The sequence below is a fragment of the Musca domestica genome, unplaced genomic scaffold (assembly GCF_030504385.1).
Source record: "Musca domestica strain aabys unplaced genomic scaffold, Musca_domestica.polishedcontigs.V.1.1 8, whole genome shotgun sequence".
Classification (NCBI taxonomy): domain Eukaryota; kingdom Metazoa; phylum Arthropoda; class Insecta; order Diptera; family Muscidae; genus Musca; species Musca domestica.
In genome coordinates this window covers 13485804-13507696 of record NW_026712409.1, presented here as the reverse complement: position 1 = coordinate 13507696, position 21893 = coordinate 13485804, and the positions used below count along the sequence as shown (strand labels likewise).

Genomic DNA, 21893 nt, shown 5'->3' with positions numbered 1-21893 from the left:
TCTTTGAAAAGTTTGGAAAATATTCCTTAAGAATCTTTAACAATTTCTTCGATAGTCGGTTGAAAATGCAATTTTTGCATACGTTGCTTACGTTTTTAAAAAAAATCATAAATTACTTTTTTAAATCGACAATACTAACTTTGATGGTCATTAAAAATTCAAAATAAAATTACAATGGTCATTGAAAACTATTCCGAAAAAATCCAAAAGTTTTTTTCCGACAGTCCTTGAAAAAATACTATTTAAAAATCCAAGGGTTTTGACTTTAATGTCCTTAACATTTTTTAAGGAACAATTATTCCTTTGATGTTAGCATTACGGCCCTCGAAATGCATTCTATAAAAATCGTTATTATTGTGGAATGAGACCTTGATAAAGTAATCTTTGAAATGTCCACGATTATTGTTTTGACGGCCATAAAAAAATATTCTTTCAAAATTCAACTGATCCTTAAAAAGGTTTAGGGTCTTTGAAAAAACCTTCGTTTAATGATTTCATGGACCTTGCTCAGAGGGTTTTTTGCCCGAGGGTCCTTAAACAATCGACAATTTTTTTTGGGTGTTTGAAAAAATTCACAAATTCAGTTTTGATTGTCCTTGGAAAAAGTCTTTTAAAAATCCACGGTTATACCGTCAATGATCCTTTAAAGAATATTTCCTAAATTTCCTAAAAATATTTTTTAAAATATAAAACATTTTTGCTATGTCTGTCCTTGAAAAGATATTCTAACAATCTCCAAGATTATTGTTAGAATTCTCCCGCAATAAACGCATAACCCCATCTCACATTTGCTCTTCTCAATATTAAGTTTTATATACCTTTGCCATAAAGTAAAACCACACAGATAAGCAACGAATAATCTCTTTAAATGGTAAATGCAAATCCTTGGGTTTTCCTTGTTGGCAATAAACTTCACACCAACCAACAACAACAACAACAAAATGAAAAATATCAAACGAAAGTGAATTTTCAGAGTTCATTTAAACAAAGCATTTTTGCGGTAGCCGGTAAATCCTAAGTGAGCGCACGTTCCCTGATAAATAGTAAAGCGTTCAATAACCCTTGTCTTGTTTTACTGTTCGCAATATTCCAACACACACACACCCACACATTCACACGCAAGGAGTTGTTGAGAGATTATCTCTTTAAGGCATCTGCTGATGCTGTTCGTCTCCTTTCGCACAAATCCCACCACAGAAAATTCATGAAATTTTTGGTTAGAACTGTGTAAAATGCGATAAGACAGCGAGACAAAAGAGTGACAAATGTTTATTGTCTTGTTGTTGTTGTTGGTTTTTTTTTATATTCTAAAAGGAACTCAAGAGTATAAACGTCCCACGAGTGTAGTAAATTATTTCCTTTGTCACTGTTAAGTAAAAGGAAAGTAAATTTATGGCATGTTAAGAGGAGTCTACACAGGTGTCTTTGTTCTGCCTCCTAAGGAGGCTTCTTCTAATGGCGGAAATTATTAAATGGTGTATGGATTATTAAAATAATTTTTAATGCATTGTAGCCAGCAAGGAGTAAAAGAAAAAAATTAAAATAAAAAATTATCAAAAGATCTTTGAGTCCTGAAAACAATTCCAAAAATCTTGGGTAACAAGTCCAAGACCAAATTCTTCAAATCCGTGTTTAAACACCATGATTATTGATCTATAAATCCCAAATAAATAGCTTCACAAATTTTCTGATTATATATCGTATGGCCCTATAAAAAACTACTAAAATAATCCAGGATTATTAGTAATATATTCCGTAAAAAATAGTGTTCAAAAATCAACGAATATTGCATTAGTGAAGTTTTAACAAGTAGAAAAGCTGTAAGTTCGGCTGGGACGAACTTTGAATACCCTCCACCATTTGGAACGAATTTATTTCGTTTAAAATTCTGTTAAAATCTTAAAAATACCGAATGTAGCTGTTACATTAGGGTCTATACAACGACATGGACCTGCATATGTAACCTTTGTCATAAGCCATAACAATATTCAAATGCGAAACTTAAAAAAATCGGTGAATAATGCACCTAAAATCGATACCTCCCGGTACCGTTATATGGGGGCTATACGAAGACGTGGATCTGCATAGACAATTTTCTACCTTAGGCTGTAGTATCCATTTACGAACTTCAAATACCAAATTTGAAACAATTCCGGTGAATATTGTCGCTAAAATCATCAAAATACCGAATATCGGGAGGTACCGATACATGGGGGCAATACCAAAACGTGGACCTAAATGGCCCAATGTCAATACCAAAAGTTCTGCAGACATAATATACATTTGAGTAAAATTTTACCAATCTACTTCAATTCGTTCGGAAGCTAGAGTGATTTCCACAGACGGACGGACATCGCTAAATCGACATAGAATTTTATGCTGATCAAGAATATATATACTTTGTGGGATCTAAAATGTATATTTCGAGGTGTTACAAACAGAATGATAAACTTAATATACCCTCCATACTATGGTGGAGGGTATAAAAATATTCTTAAAAAAAATACACCGAAATGGGTCTGGAAGTTCTTAGAATAATCTGACTGACTTAATGATTCATCAGCGCCCAGACGAAACAGCTGAAGGTAGAATTTTGAAATTATGTTAGGATCACTCTTGGAAATCACTAAGGAAATTTATACAAAAACGATATGAAAAGTACTAAATATGACACTCTTTGTATTTAACGAATCAGTTGAGCCAGAACTCTTAAATTTGGGATGAGGGTCACTGATGGAGTGTATGGCGGTTGTACCAAAATAAATTCGCACTAGTGTACGAAAAGTAATAAAATGTTATACATTTAGTACCACTTCGTATCATGTTAACGCTAAAATGTTAGAGCCAAAAACTTGAAATTTTGAGTGGCAATCAAGATTGAGTAGTAGAGCCAATACAAGGAGGTAGTTTTAGAAGTGTGTGGAAGAAGTGTGGAAGTGTCTTGTATACAAAAAGTACCAAACTGTACTAAGTTTGGTACAATAAGAATTTGGAGGAAAGGATGGAGCTGTAACCCTGAAATGAAATACTATTGCATTGTAGGACTGGAGTTTTCAGGTAGTTTTGGAAATCCGTACTTATGTTTACTAAATGGTACTACATTTAATAAAATCTGGATTTTGGTGAACCAATAGAGCTTGCATCCAGAAATTTGGAAATAAGATTACTACCGGAGTGAAGGATTGGGATATGGAGGTAGTTTTCGAAATTTGTACTTATGTGTACTAAATGGTACTAAATTTGGCACAGTCTGGATTTGGGCGCTTGAAATCTGAAATTTGGTATTAGGATCACAGTTAGTGTGTATGATTGAGAATTGGAGGTAGTTTTTGAAATACGTACTCAAAAGTACTATGTGGTACTTATTTTGGTTTTTGGGTAAGAGATTGAGTTGGATGTCTAAAATTTGTGCATTGGGGTCATTTTTTGTGTGGTACAATATGATATTTGGAGTGAGAGTCCTTGATGTTATGTGGGATAGACAAACTAAAGATTTTTTCGAAATTCTAAGAACACGTACAAAAGTACTAAAATGCACTAAATTTGGTACAATTTGGAATTATGTGAACGGATAGTGGTAACATCTTGTAATTTCGTATGAAAATTAATTTTTGGAAATGTATTTGTTGTGAGGAGATGGTTTTGGAAATGTGTATGTGTTGACTTAGAAATATTTAAAAAAATTATAACCTTTTTGGGGGGATGTACTTGATGGAGTGGGCTAATTTTGTCCATTTTCGCACCTGACCTAGCACAGATAAAAATATTAGGATATTCAATGTTTGCCAAAAATTACAAGATTCTTCCTTGTTCTTTAAGGAATATTTCCTCCTGTGAAAATTTTGACCAACTATGGGGGTAGGTACCAGAAGGAGTGAACCGAATAGACCTCGGGTATTTAGCTGTTATTTCTATTATTAATTGATATTTAGCCTCTGTAGGCTGTGCGGCTGAGGGTACACAAAAATAACGGTGATACTAATCCCTAAAAATATGCATTAATAATCCAAGAATTTAGCTATTCCTTAATTTTTATAGCCTATATATATGGGTAACATGCCTTTGTGCATTTATTTGTAAAATGGAGAAGGGAGCGAGATATACCCATAGTTACTTTTGAGGATTTTCATAGAATCACTTTCCAAGTCGATTTATGCATGTCAGTCCGTCAGTCCATGTATTTTTGTGAACAAAATGCAGGTCGAATTTATTTTCCGATTGAGATGAAATTTTGCAAACAATATTTGTTTGACCCAAGGACGAACCTTATTGAAATTGGTAATAATCGGATCAGATTTAGATATAGCTCCCATATATATCTTCAAACGATTTCGGGTTAATTGTGCACCAAATAGCTAATATCAGTCCAAATGACCTGAATTTTGGCATATCCGACGAAATTCAGTCTAAAAGCAAGTACATCAAATTTAGTGTAAATCAGTTCAGATATAGCTATAACTCCCATATATATGTTTCATCCGATTTGGAGTTTTTGAGGTCCCTCACATGCGTAATATGCATTCGTCAACAATGATATGTGGTAACAGATGTCTTATAGAGCTTGGAAATACCTCTGCCAAATTTTTTGAAGACAGGATCAGATTTGGATATAGCTCCCATACATATCTTCAACAGATTTCGGGTTAATTGTGCAACAAATGGACAATATCTGTAAAAATATATCCTGAATTTTGGTACATCCGACTGAATTCAGCCTAGAAGCAAGTACATCAAATTTGGTGAAAATCGGTTCAGATATAGTTATATCTCCCCTATGTTTCGTCCGTTATATGCATTCGACAACAATGATATTTGGTACCAGATATCTTATAGAGAAATACATTTGCTAAATTTTATCGAGATCGGCTAAAATTTGGATATTTCTCCCATATATGTCCATAATCCGATTACAGGATTATTGTGCAAATAAAAGCTAACATCAGCCCAAATGGAGTGAATTTGGGAACGTATGTTTCCGTTTTGTGGAATTCGGCTCCGGTATAATTTTTTTTTAATATAATCCTTCTCGAAGTGATATCATGCCCTCTATAGCAATGTTATTTGGTATGAAAGATTAAAATTTGTCCGTTAAATTTAGTGAAAATCGATTCAGAATTGGATAGGCCTCCTATACATTAGTTCCCTCTGAAACCAAACTATAACTGCTCTAAAGCCAAATGTTGATAGGTGGTATGATCTACTTCAAATAAATTATTTTGTTACGGGAGCTCTACAAAATATGCATACTGGTGTAGGGTATCATATAGTCGACCCCGTCCGACTTTTGAATTTTCCTTGCTGATTTGTTTTAAATCCACAATTGGCTCTTATGAAGTATTCTTTAAGAAAAATCAGCTTATCATACTTATTCGAAGTATTTTTTAGAAAAATCTACCACTCCATTTAATCATCGAAACATAAGAAATCCACAACTTAATCTAGTCCTTAAAAATAGTTTTTTTCAAACACGATTTAAGCCCCAAATTTTTAACCCCCATTTATATATGGTTCTAAAAATATAAAAAATCCACGATCTTGACCCTTTATTCATTTAAAATGTGCTCTATAAAAAATCATTATTAAAGCTCTACAAACCCTTGAAAAATCACTTTTCAACAGGCCTTATAAACCAATTTCCGCCCCAAAAAAAATATTCACACAAATCAATATTCAATAAATTGATGTTTTTTTTTATTAAATATTTATTTGTAACCATCGTTTAACATCCACTTGAAAGTTGTTTTCCATGTTTTCACTTTTTACAAATATTTCAATGTCATTATTTTAAAAATAGCATCTCCTTGACAATATTTTGAGAATATTTTCAATGCAAAAAAGAAAAAAATAGATTTGTGTATCAGCGTGCCCACGCAATGGATTCCATTGAGGTAGCAGAAGGCTGTTGTACGCATTGAAATTAAATTTTATGTTTAAAAAAGTATGCAATATTGTAACAATAAAAAAGAAAAAAAAAAGAGGAACACAAAATAAAATCGGAAATGGGTGGAAATTGGAATTGTTCGCCATTTAACAAGAAAAAAAGGGCCGACGATTTAATCTTATTTTTTGGAATCACCAAAAAAATGGGATGATAGAGCTTTATTTTGTTTGCTTTATATTTATAATACCAGGAAGTGGTCGCAGCACCATTTGTAAGGATTAAAATTTGGATTTAACTTTGCGAAATTTTCACACAATGTGAAACGTATTGGAATAATATTTTAACATTTTAATTGGAAATTTCCAGCTTTGTTAAAAATTATTTCTTCGTGGATTTTAGGCTGAATTTATATTTCACGGTTGTATTAGCAGAATTACAAACCTATGTCACCCATTGTTCTACGACACATTCATACATCACATATTCTATAAATATTTTTCTTCCACTCGCCCATTAAACAATTTCAATGTCAGTTTTCACAGTTCACAAAAAAAATATTCTCAAACATATTTACAAAAAATCTCGAAAAAATTTCCAAGTAGTCATGTCAGAGATTTTCTTTTTTTTTGTGTTTTTCCTAATCGGATTTTGCATATTTCAACATGACAAAGAAGAAGATGGTGGCGAACAACTCATAAAATATTCATATTGAATTTTCCACCATTACAAGTATGAAATTGAATCAACGCTATTTTTGGCAGCAAAACGTTGCATAAATATTCGTTATTATTTAATTTGGTGTGAAAATGCTTGATTTGCTGTAAAATGTGATTTTATTTTACTTCAATGAATGGGAAAATGTTTAAAACAGCCATTCATATATTCAAGAATATCTTTGATATTCAGTGGGTGCGTATAAGTGATATTAGTGGCGTATACTTGTTGTTACCCATTACTCAAATGTTACGTATACGCAATGGGTGAATGTTAAATAAGGAAAATATGTAACAAGAAGAAAATAATCCAAAATAAAAAAAATTTATCAAATAAAACACTTTTAACACAACAAAAATAACAAAACGGATTAAAAATATATTTGAGAGCTATAGTTATATCTGAACCTACTTCCACCAAATTTGACTCACCTATTTCTACTATGAATTTGATCGTATATGTCAAATTCCATCCTATTTGGACAAATAAATAAAAGGTATATCGGACGAAGAAATATATGGGAGCTATATCTAATTTTTTTCCGATTATCTCCAATTTCAATAGGGTTCGTCCTTGGGTGGAACAAGTGAGTTGTGCCAAATTTCATCTGGATCGAGCAATAAATGTGACCTTTGTTTATAAAAATACATTGACAGACGGTCGAAACTCATTTTTTAAAATATCAGGTAAGGATTCTTTTTTAATTTTAGGTATATATTGTGTTTGGCAATATTGCAGGTAACAGGATGAGGATTATTTCGGTTGCAAATTTTAACCATCAAGCCAGTCACAAAAGGGACCTTTTTGGTTCTTTTTTTCGAAAATTCAATTAACTAAAAATAGGATTGTAGCAAATCAATTCAATTCTACATAATTAGTTGTCATAAAATTCTAATAGGTACCCGAAAAACGCCAGAAATCCAAATTTTGGTTATGTCGGTCCAAGTTTTACTATGGTCCCCATGTAAGTGTATTTCCCGATTTCATGTATTTTTTTTTACATTTTATCCATATTTTTTTTTACCTTCAGCCATTTGGCTACAGAGGGTATTTATCACAACTATAAAATTTAGATTGAGTTCGGAGATGGGCGATATTGACCCACTCCATTAAGTACCTCATCCACGAAGGGTAAACATTTTTAATAACCATGGAACTTATAAAACGGGCAAATATGGTTCGATTACATTCAAACTCAGCACATCCTAATATCTCAATAAAAATGGTATATTTTATAAAATCCACGATTTGAATTCTTTGATTCTTTGTCTGAAGGTGCTTGAATGTTATCTTACAAACACCATTTTTGGACTGCAGGTCCTTAAGAAAAGACGACTGTTGTTCTGATGGTCCTTCCAAAAATATTCCTTAAAAAATTCACGTTTATTTGTCTAAAGGTCCTTAAAAAATGATGATGCTTTAAAAAATAACTTTTTAGAAATCCACGATTATTTTTCAGATAATCCATAAAAAATATCCACTATTAGTGTTCAGATTGTCCTTGAAAAATATATTTTAAAAAATCACAATTGTTGGTTTGAAGGTCCTTGAAACAATATCTCCTAAAAAGTCAACAATTATTGTTCAGATGATGCGTTAAAATTTTCTCTAAAAATTCGTGATTATTGGTCTGAAGATCCTTGAAAAAATATTCTTTAAAAATTCACGATTATAGGCCTGAAAAAATTAAAAAAAAAAAAAATCTTTAAAAAACTCGATTATCGTTTAGACTGTACCCAAAAAATATTCTGAAAGTCCTTGAAAAAAATTCTTTAAAAAATCCACGGTTATTGGAGCGAAGGTCCTTGAAAAAATAATCTTTAAAAAATCCACGATTATTGAAGCGAAGGTCCTTGAAAAAATATTCTTTAAAAATCCACAATTATTGGTCCTTCAAAAAATTTTCTTTAAAAATCCTTCAAAAAATATTCTTTAAAAATCCACAATTATTGGTCCTTCAAAAAATTTTCTTTAAAAATCCTTCAAAAAATATTCTTTAAAAATCCGCGATTATTGGTTTGAAGGTCCTTCAAAAAATATTCTTTAAAAATCAACGATTATTTGTTTGAAGGTCCTTCAAAAAATATTCTTTTAAAATCCACAACTATTGGTCTGAATGTCCTTGAAAAAAATATTCTTTAAAAATCGACGATTATTTGTTTGAAAGTCCTTCAAAAAATATTTTTTTTTAAAAATCCACGATTATTGGTCTGAATGTCCTTGAAAAAAATATTCTTTAAAAATCCACGATTATTGGTTTGAAGGTCCTTCAAAAAATATTCTTTAAAAATCAACGATTATTTGTTTGAAGGTCCTTCAAAAAATATTCTTTTAAAATCCACAACTATTGGTCTGAATGTCCTTGAAAAAAATATTCTTTAAAAATCGACGATTATTTGTTTGAAGGTCCTTCAAAAAATATTTTTTTTAAAAATCCACGATTATTGGTCTGAATGTCCTTGAAAAAAATATTCTTTAAAAATCCACGATTATTTGTTTGAAGGTCCTTCAAAAAATATTTTTTTTTTTAAAATCCACGATTATTGGCCTGCAGATCCTTGAAAAAATATTCTCTAAAAATTCCCCATTATTGGTCTGAAGATGCTTAAGAAATATTATCCTACAAAACCTTCGATTATTTGTGCGAAGGTCCTTGAAAAAAATATCTTTAAAAATCCACGATTATTAGAAGAATGAAGATCCTTGAAAAAATCACGATTATTGGTCTGAGAATCCTTGAAAAAATATTTTTTTAATTTGTCTGAAGATACTTGAAAAAATTATTATTTTTTTTAAATCTACAACTATTGTTCTAAAGATCCTTGAAAAAAATTTTTTTTTTAAATCAATGATTATTGGTCTGAAGATCCTTGAAAAAAATATTTTTTTTTTTCAAAAAATTGATGGTTATTGGTCTGAAGATACTTGAAAAAATATTTTTTTTAAAAATCCACAACTATTGGTCTGAAGATCCTTGAATTTTTTTTTTTTAAATCAATGATTATTGGTCTGAAGATCCTTGAAAAAATATTTTTTTCAAAAAATCGATGATTATTGGTCTGAAGATACTTGAAAATTTTTTTTAAAAAATTCACGATTATTTGCTTGCAGATCCTTGAAAAAATATTCTCTAAAAATTCCCCATTATTGGTCTGAAGATGCTTAAAAAATATTGTCTTACAAAACCTCCGATTATTTGTGCGAAGGTAATTGAAAAAAATATCTTTAAAAATCCACGATTATTAGTCTGAAGATCCTTGAAAAAATCCACGATTGTTGGTCTGAGGATCCTTGAAAAAATATTTTTTTTTTAATTTGTCTGAAGATACTTGAAAAAATATTTTGTTTTAAAAATCCACAACTATTGGTCTGAAGATCCTTGAATAATTTTTTTTTAAATCAATGATTATTGGTCCTTGAAAGATCTTTGAAAAAAATATTTTTTCAAAAAATCGATGATTATTGGTCTGAAGATACTTGAAAAGATATTTTTTTAAAAATTCACGATTATTTGATTGCAGATCCTTGAAAAAATATTCTCTAAAAATTCCCCATTATTGGTCAGAAGATGCTTAAAAAATATTATCCTACAAAACCTCCGATTATTTGTGCGAAGGTTCTTGAAAAAATAATCTTTAAAAATCCACGATTATTAGTCTGAAGATCCTTGAAAAAATCGACGATTGTTGGTCTGAGGATCCTTGAAAAAATATTTTTCAAAATTTGTCTAAAGATCATTGAAAAAATATTGTTTAAAAATCCACGATTATTAGTCTGAAGATCCTTGAAAAAATCGACGATTGTTGGTCTGAGGATCCTTGAAAAAATATTTTTCAAAATTTGTCTAAAGATCATTGAAAAAATATTGTTTAAAAATCCACGATTATTGGTCTGAAGATCCTTGAAAAATATTTTTTTAAATTTGTCTGAAGATGCTGGAAAAAATATTGTTTAAAAACCCACGATTATTGATCTAAAGATTCTTGGAAAATATTTTTTAAAACTTGTATGAAGATCCTTGTAAAAAAAATATTCTATAAAAATCCACAAATAATGGTCTGTAAATCCTTGAAATCCACAATTGTTGGTCGGAAAATCCTTGAATTGTATCTTTAAAAATCCACTATTATTACTCTGAAAATCCTTGAAAAATATTTTTTTTAAATGTCCTTGTAAAAATATTCTTTAAAAATCAACAATTATTAATATGAAGATCCTTGAAAAATATTTTTTTTAAAAATCCAAAATTATTGCTCTGTAGATCCTTGAAAAAATACTTTTTAAAAATCGATGATTATTGGTCTGAAGATACTTAAAAACATATTCATTAAAAATTCACAATTATACGTCTGAATGTCCGTGACTAAAACATTATTTAAATAAAAATCCACGATTTTTGGTATGAAGGTGCTTGAAAAATATTCTTTAAAAATTCTCCCATTATTTGTCTGAAGGTCCTTAAAAAATATTCTCTAAAAAATCCACGATTGTTGTTCAAATGTTCCAAATGGACTGAAGATCCTAGAAAAAATATTCTTTGAAAATCCACGATGATTGGTGGGAAGGTCCTTGAAAATATATTCTTTAAAAATCCATGATGATCGGTTGGAAGGTCTTTGAGTAAATATTCTCTAAAAAATCCATGATTTTTGGTCTAAAGGATTGTATAATTTATACTAATATGGTGGCGTATACTCATCATCACACCGAATGGATACATTACTCATACGCAATGGGTAAGTGGTAAATAAGGGAAAATTTTACCAATAAAAAAATAAAAATATGAACAAAATTTTCAAAATAATAAGTTTTATTAGAAACGTTGTCAACAGCTTATTCTTACTCACTTTCACATTTTGCTCTTCATTACAACATTTCTCCCCCTATTTTCCTTAAAAAACATTATTCCCCCTGTTCCCTGCCTTTACACAGTCCTCTTAAATTCTCCACATCCATTTTAGTCTCGAATGTCTTTTTTTTTTTTGCTTCTCTTTCTTTGCCATTTAAGAAATTGAATGCCTTGCCAGCATTTAGCACTACAGAGTCGTAAGAGACCCAACCATATACTCTACTTTGGATGCGAATGATGATCATCTTCAAACCCCAAAACGTGGAAAGAGGCAAAGAAACAGAGGCAGAAGAACTTGTTAACAAGCATCTCCTCAATTGAGTTGTAATGATGCGAAACTTAACTCTACTGCAGTTGCAGCTGTTTCCACCAGTTTGCTGCAGCAGTTTTGAGACCATTATCCTGTGTGTCAATAAAGAAAAAGCTGTTCCAAGTGGTAGGGACAGAAGGGTGGAGCAAAAGGAAGTGGATGACACCAAATATCAAATACCCCTGGACCAAGAGACAAGTGCTTTACATTATGGAGTATGACAGACTGAGCTGCAATGTGGGCGATACCACAAAATGTCACAGGCTATGAAGTTGATCGGTTTGTTGGATTTTTTTTTATGGGAGGAGGAGATTTCCATCTGCTGCACTGGTGTCCATTTCAAAACATCTTTGTGACATATCCTGTTGTCGCATTGCATAGCCAGCATTCTCTGGGGTTATTATTGCTACTGTCACAGATGACTTTGGGAATTTGCAATCTTTTGGTTTTCGCCAGAAGTTTGTTTCGTTTGGTTCGTGAAACATAAGGATTTTCTAGGGGTTCCTTTATATTTTTTTATTTTTCTCTTTGCATGCATTTTTTGTGGAAATTTAAAGAGTTTTTGACCCCAGCAATAATGTATTCATTTTCATGTTTGTCATGCAGTGACCCTTGTTAGACTTGGTTTTGGCTTGTATTGTAATAAAAAATAACTTTGTGGCAATGAAATATTTCAATGGTTTCATTTGATTTTTAGTTATTTTTTGTCGGGAAAGGTGCATAAATTTTACTGGAATTGTAAATAAATGTTAGACTTAAAAATGTCCTTAGAAAAAAAATTGGAAAAAATTTCCTTAAAAAGAGCTCTTAATAAACAAAGGACATGAAAACCTTCAAAAATATTAAAAAGGAAGTCCTTTAAAATAGTCAATAAAAATCCAGAATTTGTAGTCAGAAGTTCCTTTAAAAACTCCAAAATTTTTTCTGAAGTTCTTTAAAAAAGTCAACGATTTTTGATCAATTTTGACAATGTTTTTAATCTAGAACAAAATCTAAGATTTTAAATTAGAATGTCATTCAAAATATTTTTTATCAAATCTACGGTTTTTGGTTAAGAGGTCCTTCATAGCATTCTCAAAAAATATTACTTTTGATCTGGAGATCCTTTTGTATTTGAAAAAAAAAAAATACTGAAAAATTTAACTGTATTTCGGAAACAAATAGCTGAAAAATATTCCTTAAAACATACGATTATCTTTTAAATTTAAATTCCCTATTATCCTTGAACAAATTTCCTTTAAAAATTCACGGTTACTGGAACGAAGGTCCTAGAAAAAGTAGTATTTTTAAAAACCCACGATTATTGGTCAAAATGTCCTTGATTTTTGATATGGTGGTCCTTGATTATGAATCTGAAGGTCGTTTAAAATTTAAAATAATTTTTGGCATGAAGATCCTTTAATAATCCAGGAGGTCCTTGAATTTTGGTCTGAAAATACTTGATTATTGGTCTGAAGGTCCTTGAAAAAATAATCTTTAAAATATTCATGATTATTGGTTTGAAGGTCGTTGAAAAAATAATCTTCAAAAAATCCACAATTATCGGTCTGAAGGACCTAGATCCAATATCATCTGAAGGTCCTTGAAAAATATTATCTTTAAAACTCCACGATTATTGCACTGAAGGTTCTTGAAATAATATCCAATAACATATATAATTATTGGCCTAAAGGTCCTTGAACAAATATTCTTAAAAAAAATCCACGATTATTTAAAATTTCGCGATTGTTGGTCTGAAGATCCTTGATAATATATTCTTTGAAAAATTCACGATTATTGCCTTTAAGATGTTTGAAAAAATATTATTTAAAAAAAATACGATTATTGCTATAAAAATCCACGAAGGCCCTTAAAAAATAATCGTAAAAGAACACACCATTATTGGTCTGAAGGTCCTTTAAAAAATATTCTTTAAAAATCCAAAATTAATGGTCTCAAAGTCCTTGAAAAAAATTCTTTAAAAATCCACAATTCACAATTATGGATGGTCCTTGAAAAAATATTCTTTATAAATCCACAATTCACAATTATGGATAGTCCTTGAAAAAATATTCTTAAAAAAATCCACGATTATTGGTATGAAGATCCTTGAAAAAATATAATTAAAAAACACATTACTTTTGGTTTAAAACTTCTTGAAGAAATACTCTATAGAAAATCCAAGATATCTATCTGAAGGTCCTTGAAAAAATATTCCTTAAAAAATCCAAGATTTTTTATCTGAAGGTCCTTGAAAAAATATTCTTTAAAAATTCAAGATTATTGGTCTGAAGGTCCTTGAAAAATATTCTTTAAAAAATCCGCGATTATCGGTCTGATGGTCCTTGAAAAAATATTCTTTAAAAATTCACGATGATTGGTTTGAAGGTCCTTGAAAAAAGTATTTTTAAAAAAAATAAGAGATAATTTGTCTGAAGGTTCTTGAAAAAATATTCTTTAAAAAATCCACGATTACCAGTCTTAAGGTCCTTGAAAAAATATTCTTTAAAAATTCACGATGATTGGTCTGAATGTCCTTGAAAAAAGTATTTTTAAAAATAATAAAATATTATTTTTCTGAAGGTCCTTGTAAAGATATTCTTTAAAAATTCACGATGATTGGTCTGAAGGACCTTTTTCTTAAAAAATCAAAGATTATTTGTCTGAAAGTCCTTGTAAAGATATTCTTTAAAAAATCCACGATTATCAGTCTTAAGGTCCTCGAAGAAATATTCTTTAAAAAATCCACTGTTATTGGTCTGAAGATCCTTGAAAAAGTATTCTTTAAAAAATCCACGATTTCTGGTCTGAAGATCCTTGAAAAACATTCAGGATGATTCATCTGAAGGTCCTTGAAAAAATATTCTTTAAAAATCCGTACAATATGTTTTAAGGGTCCTTGAAAATAATGGCCTTCGAAAAATTCACGATTGTTGGTCTGAAGGTTCTTTAAAAAAATTCACGGCTATTGATCTGAAGGTCCTTGAAAAAAAAATATGGTAAAAAACTAGATTATTGGTCCTTCAAAAAAATATTCCTCAAAAAATCTTGATTTTGCCTCATTTCGGTGCTTTAAACGTTTGTTTATTCAAGGGATATTGACGAAATATGCTTTAGAATTCCACAATTATTTGCCTGAGGGTCCTTGAAAAAATATTCTAAAAAAAATCTCAATCCAAAGAAAATCTTTGAAAAAATATTATTTTAAAAAACCATGATTCGTAATTGACGTTACTGAAAAAAAAATCCTATGCTATGCGTGTGATGGTTCTTGAAAAATATTCTTTAGAAAATCCTTGAATTGAGGTCTAAATATCCTTGAAGAAATATTCTTTTAAAAATCCACGATTATTACCTTCAACAAATATTCTTAAACAAATCCGTTGTTATTTTTCTAAAGGCCCTCATGACAATATCTTAAAAAAATATTTTTTTCAGAAGGTTCTTCAAAACATTCGTCAAAAAATACCCGATGGTTTGGCCAAGAGGTCCTTTTTGAGAAATTCTGGCTAAAACTTCGAAATAAATGAAATGAAATGAAAGCTCAAAATCCTGAAAATTAGTTACATCTTTTGGAAATTATTTGGAAGGATAACAAATGTTAATCACATTCAAATAAATTACCATTCAATGATTGTCAAAATTCCAAACATTACCCCCCCCCCCCCCCCCTTTTTAAGGACATCATCCTCAAAAGAAATACAAACATCCTTAAGCCCCTTAGAACAAACTGATAGAAATCATTAGACTTACCTGTGACAGGCGTTTGCCATTTTCCAAGTAATTGGCTCTTTTTCGATCCTTGTTAATCTCATTGCCAATACTGACATCATCGTTGTCTTCATCGGCATCGTCGTATACATCTTCGTCCTCGCTGTCAGCATCGCCCAAATCATCGGCAGTGGCATTCCGTGTGTCATTAACACCATCATCAAAATGACCACTACTACTTCTCCTCATCCTCCCACCCCGCGACTGCTTTCGTATACTCCGCTGATGATGATGGTGATGGGATTGGTGCTGGGGATCAATTAGCCTGGTTTGTGGCTGACGACTACCTATGGTAGTGGCTGTCATGGCCGTTGCCGAATCACCCGATGAACATCTTACAATTTGGGCATAGTCACCATCGTCGTCATCGTCCTCATCACTCTCATTGTAGTATGGGGCCGATAGTTTACGTGATGCCGATGAGTTGGGTAATCGCACCACGGCAGCCTGGCTGCCAATATAGGAGCTGTGTTGCCTCGATTCCACGTCCATCAAGTCATCCATCATCATTTCGCCAAGGGGCCTCATCGACGAAGATGTCGTCGTCGTTCCCGCCACCGTCGCCAAGGAATGCAGTTGATTTTGCGAGGAATTCGAGGAGGAAGACATCAGGCGATGTTTTCGGGCTATAAGGACTGCCGTGTCGATTGGCATCGTTGTTGTACTGCTCGGTGCAAGCGGTGAGAAGAGGCTGGTGCTCTCTTCCATGTCGTCGGCATAGGGCGATGTTGAGACATTACTAACCGGATTAGTATAAACATCGTCCTCAATGCCAATAATGTGATGTTGACCCGTTTCATGTTGATGCAGTAGTTTTTGCTGCTGTTGGTGGGGATGGTGGTGCAGGGCTGCCGTCGTTGATGCCGACGACGAAGACACTGTCGAACCATAATGACTCGTTGACGTGGTGTAAGGATATGAGCCACCCAATGAGGTGGTATGGCATTGCGTTGATGGTCCATTATTGTGACGTATGGAACGGTACATGGGACGGGAGAGGCTGCAAAAGAGAAAGAGAGAGAGAGAGAGAGAGAGAGAGTGAGAAATTTCAAATATTTAATCAGTTGCTGCTACGCCATCTAAACATGTTTGCTCAACTTAAAATAAGGAAATCATGTCAACAGCGTATTCAGGCTGCTAAGAAGATTTTCAATGAAAATACAAACACACACACAACATAAAACTCAACATCTTGTGTCTGAAAACTTTCGAAATATTTAATGGATTACGTTTTTAATTTACTTAGGAAATTATTATTAAAAAATGCAGAGTTGGAATACGAAAAATTCGATATAAACTAAAGCATTTGCAGTTTTTTAATAAAATTAAAAGCTTTTCTTGCACGGAATTGGAGAAGACAAATGGAAGACATTATTTAAAGCAAATCTGATTATTTATGGAAGGATACTTAATAAAGTGAATTTTTGTGGAATTTTGTGTGAATGTGGATAATTATTGGTTCGAAGGCGCCTGACACGTGATGTGGCTCGATTTCTGGTAATTTTTACTAAGTAATACGATTTTTTTCCAGGAAGTCCCAAAAAAAATTTTTAAGAAATTTATGGATTCTCCGATAGATACAAGAATTTTTTTGCCAGGAAAACACGTTCATATTTCCTAAAAAGGATTTACTTTAAAAAATCATAATTTTACCAGGAAGTCCTTAAAAATCGGCGATTTTTGGCCAGGAAATTTTAAAATATGCTTAAAAAGCAAAAACCAGGTGTTCTTAAAAAAAAAACAGTAAAGAAAGTCTTATAATTTAAAGTTCAAAGGACTAAATATGCCGAAGCATTTGTATCTTTTAAATTAACTTCAAATCGGATAAAGATATATATGGGAGCTATATCCAAATCGGAATTGATCTAGAAAAAATTTGGTAATGATATTTCTGAGCTGTATTTGATATATTTCCCTGAAAATCGTCGTTACGGAGTGCATATTACAGCTGTGGGTAACAAATATAACAAATCGGATGAACAATATATATGGGAGCTATAGCTATATCTGAACCGATCTTCACCAAATTTGATATACTAGTTTCTAGACTCAATTCGGTCGTAAGTGTCAAATTCCATCCGGGAGCTAGAACCTATTATGACCAACAAATACCAATTTTTAGACAAATCCGTGAAAAAATTGTGAAAAACCATCAAAATACCGAATATTGGGAGATACCGTTATATGGGGGCTATACCAAAGCGTGGACCTATACATACAATGTTTCGCCACACGAACAAGGACCCATTATGACCAACAAATACCAATTTTCAGACAAATCCGTGAAAAAGTGTGGCAAAAATCATTAAAATACCGAATATCGGGAGGTACTGCTATATGGGAACTATACCAAAACGTGGACCGATATATCTCATTTTCAATACCAACCATACTAGACACAATGCAAATTATTCTGCTAAATGTTGACACTCTACATCAAATAATGTGGCATGTATCGTAATTTCAACAGACAGACAGATAGACGGACAGACAGATGGACATCGTTAAATCGACATAGAATTTTATGCTGATTATGAATATATATACTTTATGGGGCCTACGACGAATATTTAAGGATGTTTCAAACGGAATGACAAAGTTAATATACCCTCCTTTCCAAGGTGGAGGGTATAAAAATACTAAATTGTCGATCACCTTAAGCAAGTGCTTCGTCAGGAATGGTCTAAAATACCGCAAATCAACATTCTGGCAGTGTGTGACGGTTTCATTTGCCGTTTGAAGGCCATAATTCGTGCCAAAGTTGAACAATTCGAACAAATCTAAACTTATTCTAAAGTTTGATGCTGATTTTCGACATTTTTTGCTTTCATTCAATAAAATTTAAAAAAAATGTAAAAATTATGGCGTTTAACTTTGTTGCAGTTTTTTTTATCTCACTCTGTATATAACATATTACAACATTTTTGGCCTAATCAAACTTATAATACCCCCAACATATAATGTTACAAGGAATAAAAATGCCCTTCCTAAAGGAGGTATCAGAGAGAGAGAGGGCCGACATTTTTGATTTGATCTCCATTTGAGAGTCATCGTGAGCACCAGAGAAAGACACGGTGAGAGAAATACAAATGGATGGACATGGTTAAATCGACTCCAAATGTCTGGAAACTGATTGTGTCCAAAGATATATGGGATCTGGACCCGAGAGGCAAATTTTTGCCGTGTTAAATGATATATACCCTCTGATGACCTAAAAAGCAAGCGTCTTTGAAAAAAAAAATTATTATTGATAATTCATACTTACTTATAACCATATTTAGGTGATTCAGTTTCATTGCGACGCCTGGACGCCATCATAGAGTTGGCCCGATCGCCGCGGGCAGCTGCCATCATATACGTCCACATGACGAATCATGACATGTACGCAAAATCACAAATGTCAGCGGAATACAAGAAATAATCAAGGCAAGGCTTTCAATGTTGCTGTTGTTGTTGCTATACTCGAAGAGGGGCTCAAGATTCAATAGAAAAGTTAGCGATGTGTTTATGTGTGTGCGTGTGGCTGGAACAGGAAATAATGCAATAAGGATTGGCAGCTGTTTCGGGGTTTTCTCTCTTTCGTGCGTTTTAGGCCAAATTTTTTTGTTGGGGGTTCTGTGTGTGTGTCCGTATTTGTTTGGTGCTACCCCAAATTGTATAAATTTTTAGCTTCGAACACTAAATGAAAGTGATTTATCTTCTGGTCTTAGACTTGATTGACACATCGATGAAGCCGAACATCAATGACAATGTGGTCGGTCGTCGTCTTCGTATACACGTGTTGTGTTATTTTACCTCTCCTCTTTAGTTACTTTTGCACAGGGGGGGACAAGAGATGTTAAGTGAGTGCTAAGGATATCTCTGTTCATATGATGAGGATTTGTGTTGGTATTGGTGTTTGGGGTAGTGGCTGATATTCTTCTGCTCCTCGTAATTTATGTCGATGAAGAAGAAATTTGATAAAATTTATTCCCAAATTTTATTGGCAAATTTCTCATAAGACAATATTTATTGGCACAAATATCCTGTCCATATATCCTTTGGCCAATTTCAGCATAAATGTCTTATTAATTTTCTGGGAATCCTTACTTAAATCCTTGTTTTCAAATACATTTATTTTTTTTTTTTTGAAAAAAATAATTTCTGATATTGATTTCTTGATAGATGTCTCTGTGTGTCAGATTTTCAAGGACCATATGGTTACGCTGCAGCTTGAATCTGGTGAGCTATTGATGGAGGCACGAGTGGGAACAGTTCATGAATATTTTTTTTTTGTTTATTTTTAAACCATTCACCATTTATCCTTCGTGGCAATGTAGCACCGCTGTCATGGAGAGGGTTACCCAGGCCACATCCTCATTCAGCCATACCGATGCATGACATACAAATCATCGATTTAGCCAAGTTAATGAATATTTTTTCCACGTCCATATGGTTGGTGTTTAAAAAACACGCTCTTAAAATTGTTGGAGGTTTGGTGCTGTTGATTTTTCCTTTTTTTTGTTTTAGCTAGGCTTGATCCTTGGTACTTGCCTTAGTTTATGTGAGAGTGTTGGGCGTGTGTGTTGCGGCCCTCGTATGTGTGTCCAGTTATCTGTAACGATAAACACAATTAAGAGAATTTAATTAATTTAATTCCGTGTTCATCAATTTGATTGACATTTCTTTTTCGGCGTTTTCATGGAACTGCTTTCGGTTAAATTATTAAAATGAGATAGGCGTTCTGTTTTCCTTTTTTTTTTGGAGACGGTTCCCTTGACATCTGGATGGATTTATTTTTAGCAGTCGCCGGATGAAAATAAATGAGATTTGTGGCTATAGTAATTTATTCAGGTGCCTTGCAGCAGAACAGCTAACGGATTTTACGGAGATTATGTTTTTTAAAGGATTAACAGGAATTTAATGAACAATTTTTCAAGGACGAAGTTTTTTAAGGAATAATTTTTTAAGGACAGACAGAAGCAAAAAAGCTAACGGATTTTTTTCGGAGATAATGTTTTTTAAAGGATTAACAGGAATTTAATGAACAATTTTTCAAGGACGAGGTTTTTTTTCTTAGGGAATATATTTTTAAGGACAGGCAGAGTATTTGAAAGATTTTTAAAGAATATTTTAAAGGATGTTTTCAAAAAAATAATTTTCATGGTCAGTGACTAACAAAACTTTTTTTGAACGATTTAAAAATAATGTTTTTTTTTAGTATCGGAAGAGATTTATAAAAAATATGTATTTTTTCAAAGACCAGAATATTTGTGAACAATTTAAATATATATTTTTATCAAAATTCCTGCACATTTTTAATATTCTCTCAATGATCAGATGTGAATTTTCCAAAACTAAAAGAGAAATAAATGGGTGAACAATTTATTTTGATTTATATTTTTAAGGATCAGGGATGTTTAAAAAAATTCAAATAATATTTTTAAACATTAAAACAAGCTTAAATTTTTAAAAAAATATTTTTCCTGGATCAGAAGAGATGAGGATTTCTTAAAGAAATATTTTTTCACCACCAGAACGGACATTGGTTTAAATTTGGTTTTATTAAAACAGGCTTGAATTTTTAAAAAATAATTTTTTCTGGATCGTGAAGCGTGGATTTTTTCAAAGAAATATTTTTCCAACGACTCGAAGAGATTTTGATTTTTTTGTGAAAGACAAAGAAATACATGGACTAAAAAAATAAATAAATAACCAGAACGGACGTGGATTTCGGAAAAAAATATTTGACACAGATAAGAACAGTCGAAGATTTTCAAAAAAAACTAGTAGTCGAAAAAAAACAAAACAAGTAAAAAAACTGTAAGCCCGGGCCGAACTTTGAATACCTTCCACCATTTGCAACGAATTTCGTAATTTTCAAAAAAAATGAGATCCGTTAAAAATTCTGTTAAAATCTTCAAAATACCGAATGGAGCAGTAATATTAGCGTATATACGGCGACGTGGACCTGCATAGTCAAATTTTGTAATAAACAATAATAACATTCAAATGCGAAGATTGAAAAAAGAACAGTCGAAGATTTTCAAAAAAAACTAGTAGTCGAAAAAAACAAAACAAGTAAAAAAACTGTAAGCCCGGGCCGAACTTTGAATACCTTCCACCATTTGGAACGAATTTCGTAATTTTCAAAAAAAATGAAATCCGTTAAAAATTCTGTTAAAATCTTCAAAATACCGAATGGAGCAGTAATATTAGCGTATATACGGCGACGTGGACCTGCATAGTCAAATTTTGTAATAAACAATAATAACATTCAAATGCGAAGATTGAAAAAAATCGGTGAATAATTTGGCTAAAACCAAGGATTAAAACAGGCTTGAATATTATAAACATTTTTTTCCTGGATCAGGATAGGCAAGGATTTTTTAAAGAAGTATTTTTTCACT

At 32.0% G+C, this 21893-nt stretch overlaps 1 protein-coding gene across 1 annotated transcript in view; it reads right to left on the bottom strand.

Annotated features, from left to right (window-relative positions):
* Positions 1-19496, bottom strand: part of LOC101901711 (cyclic nucleotide-gated cation channel subunit A) — a 106750-nt gene extending 87254 nt beyond the window's left edge. The window contains exons 1-2 of the mRNA XM_020038503.2: positions 18770-19496; positions 15487-16504 (exon numbers count right to left, since the gene is read on the bottom strand). Coding sequence (XP_019894062.1) covers positions 15487-16504; positions 18770-18870 — 1119 coding nt within the window. The 5' untranslated portion in view covers positions 18871-19496. The remainder of the gene's footprint in view (positions 1-15486; positions 16505-18769) is intronic.
* Positions 19497-21893: the final 2397 nt, after the last annotated feature.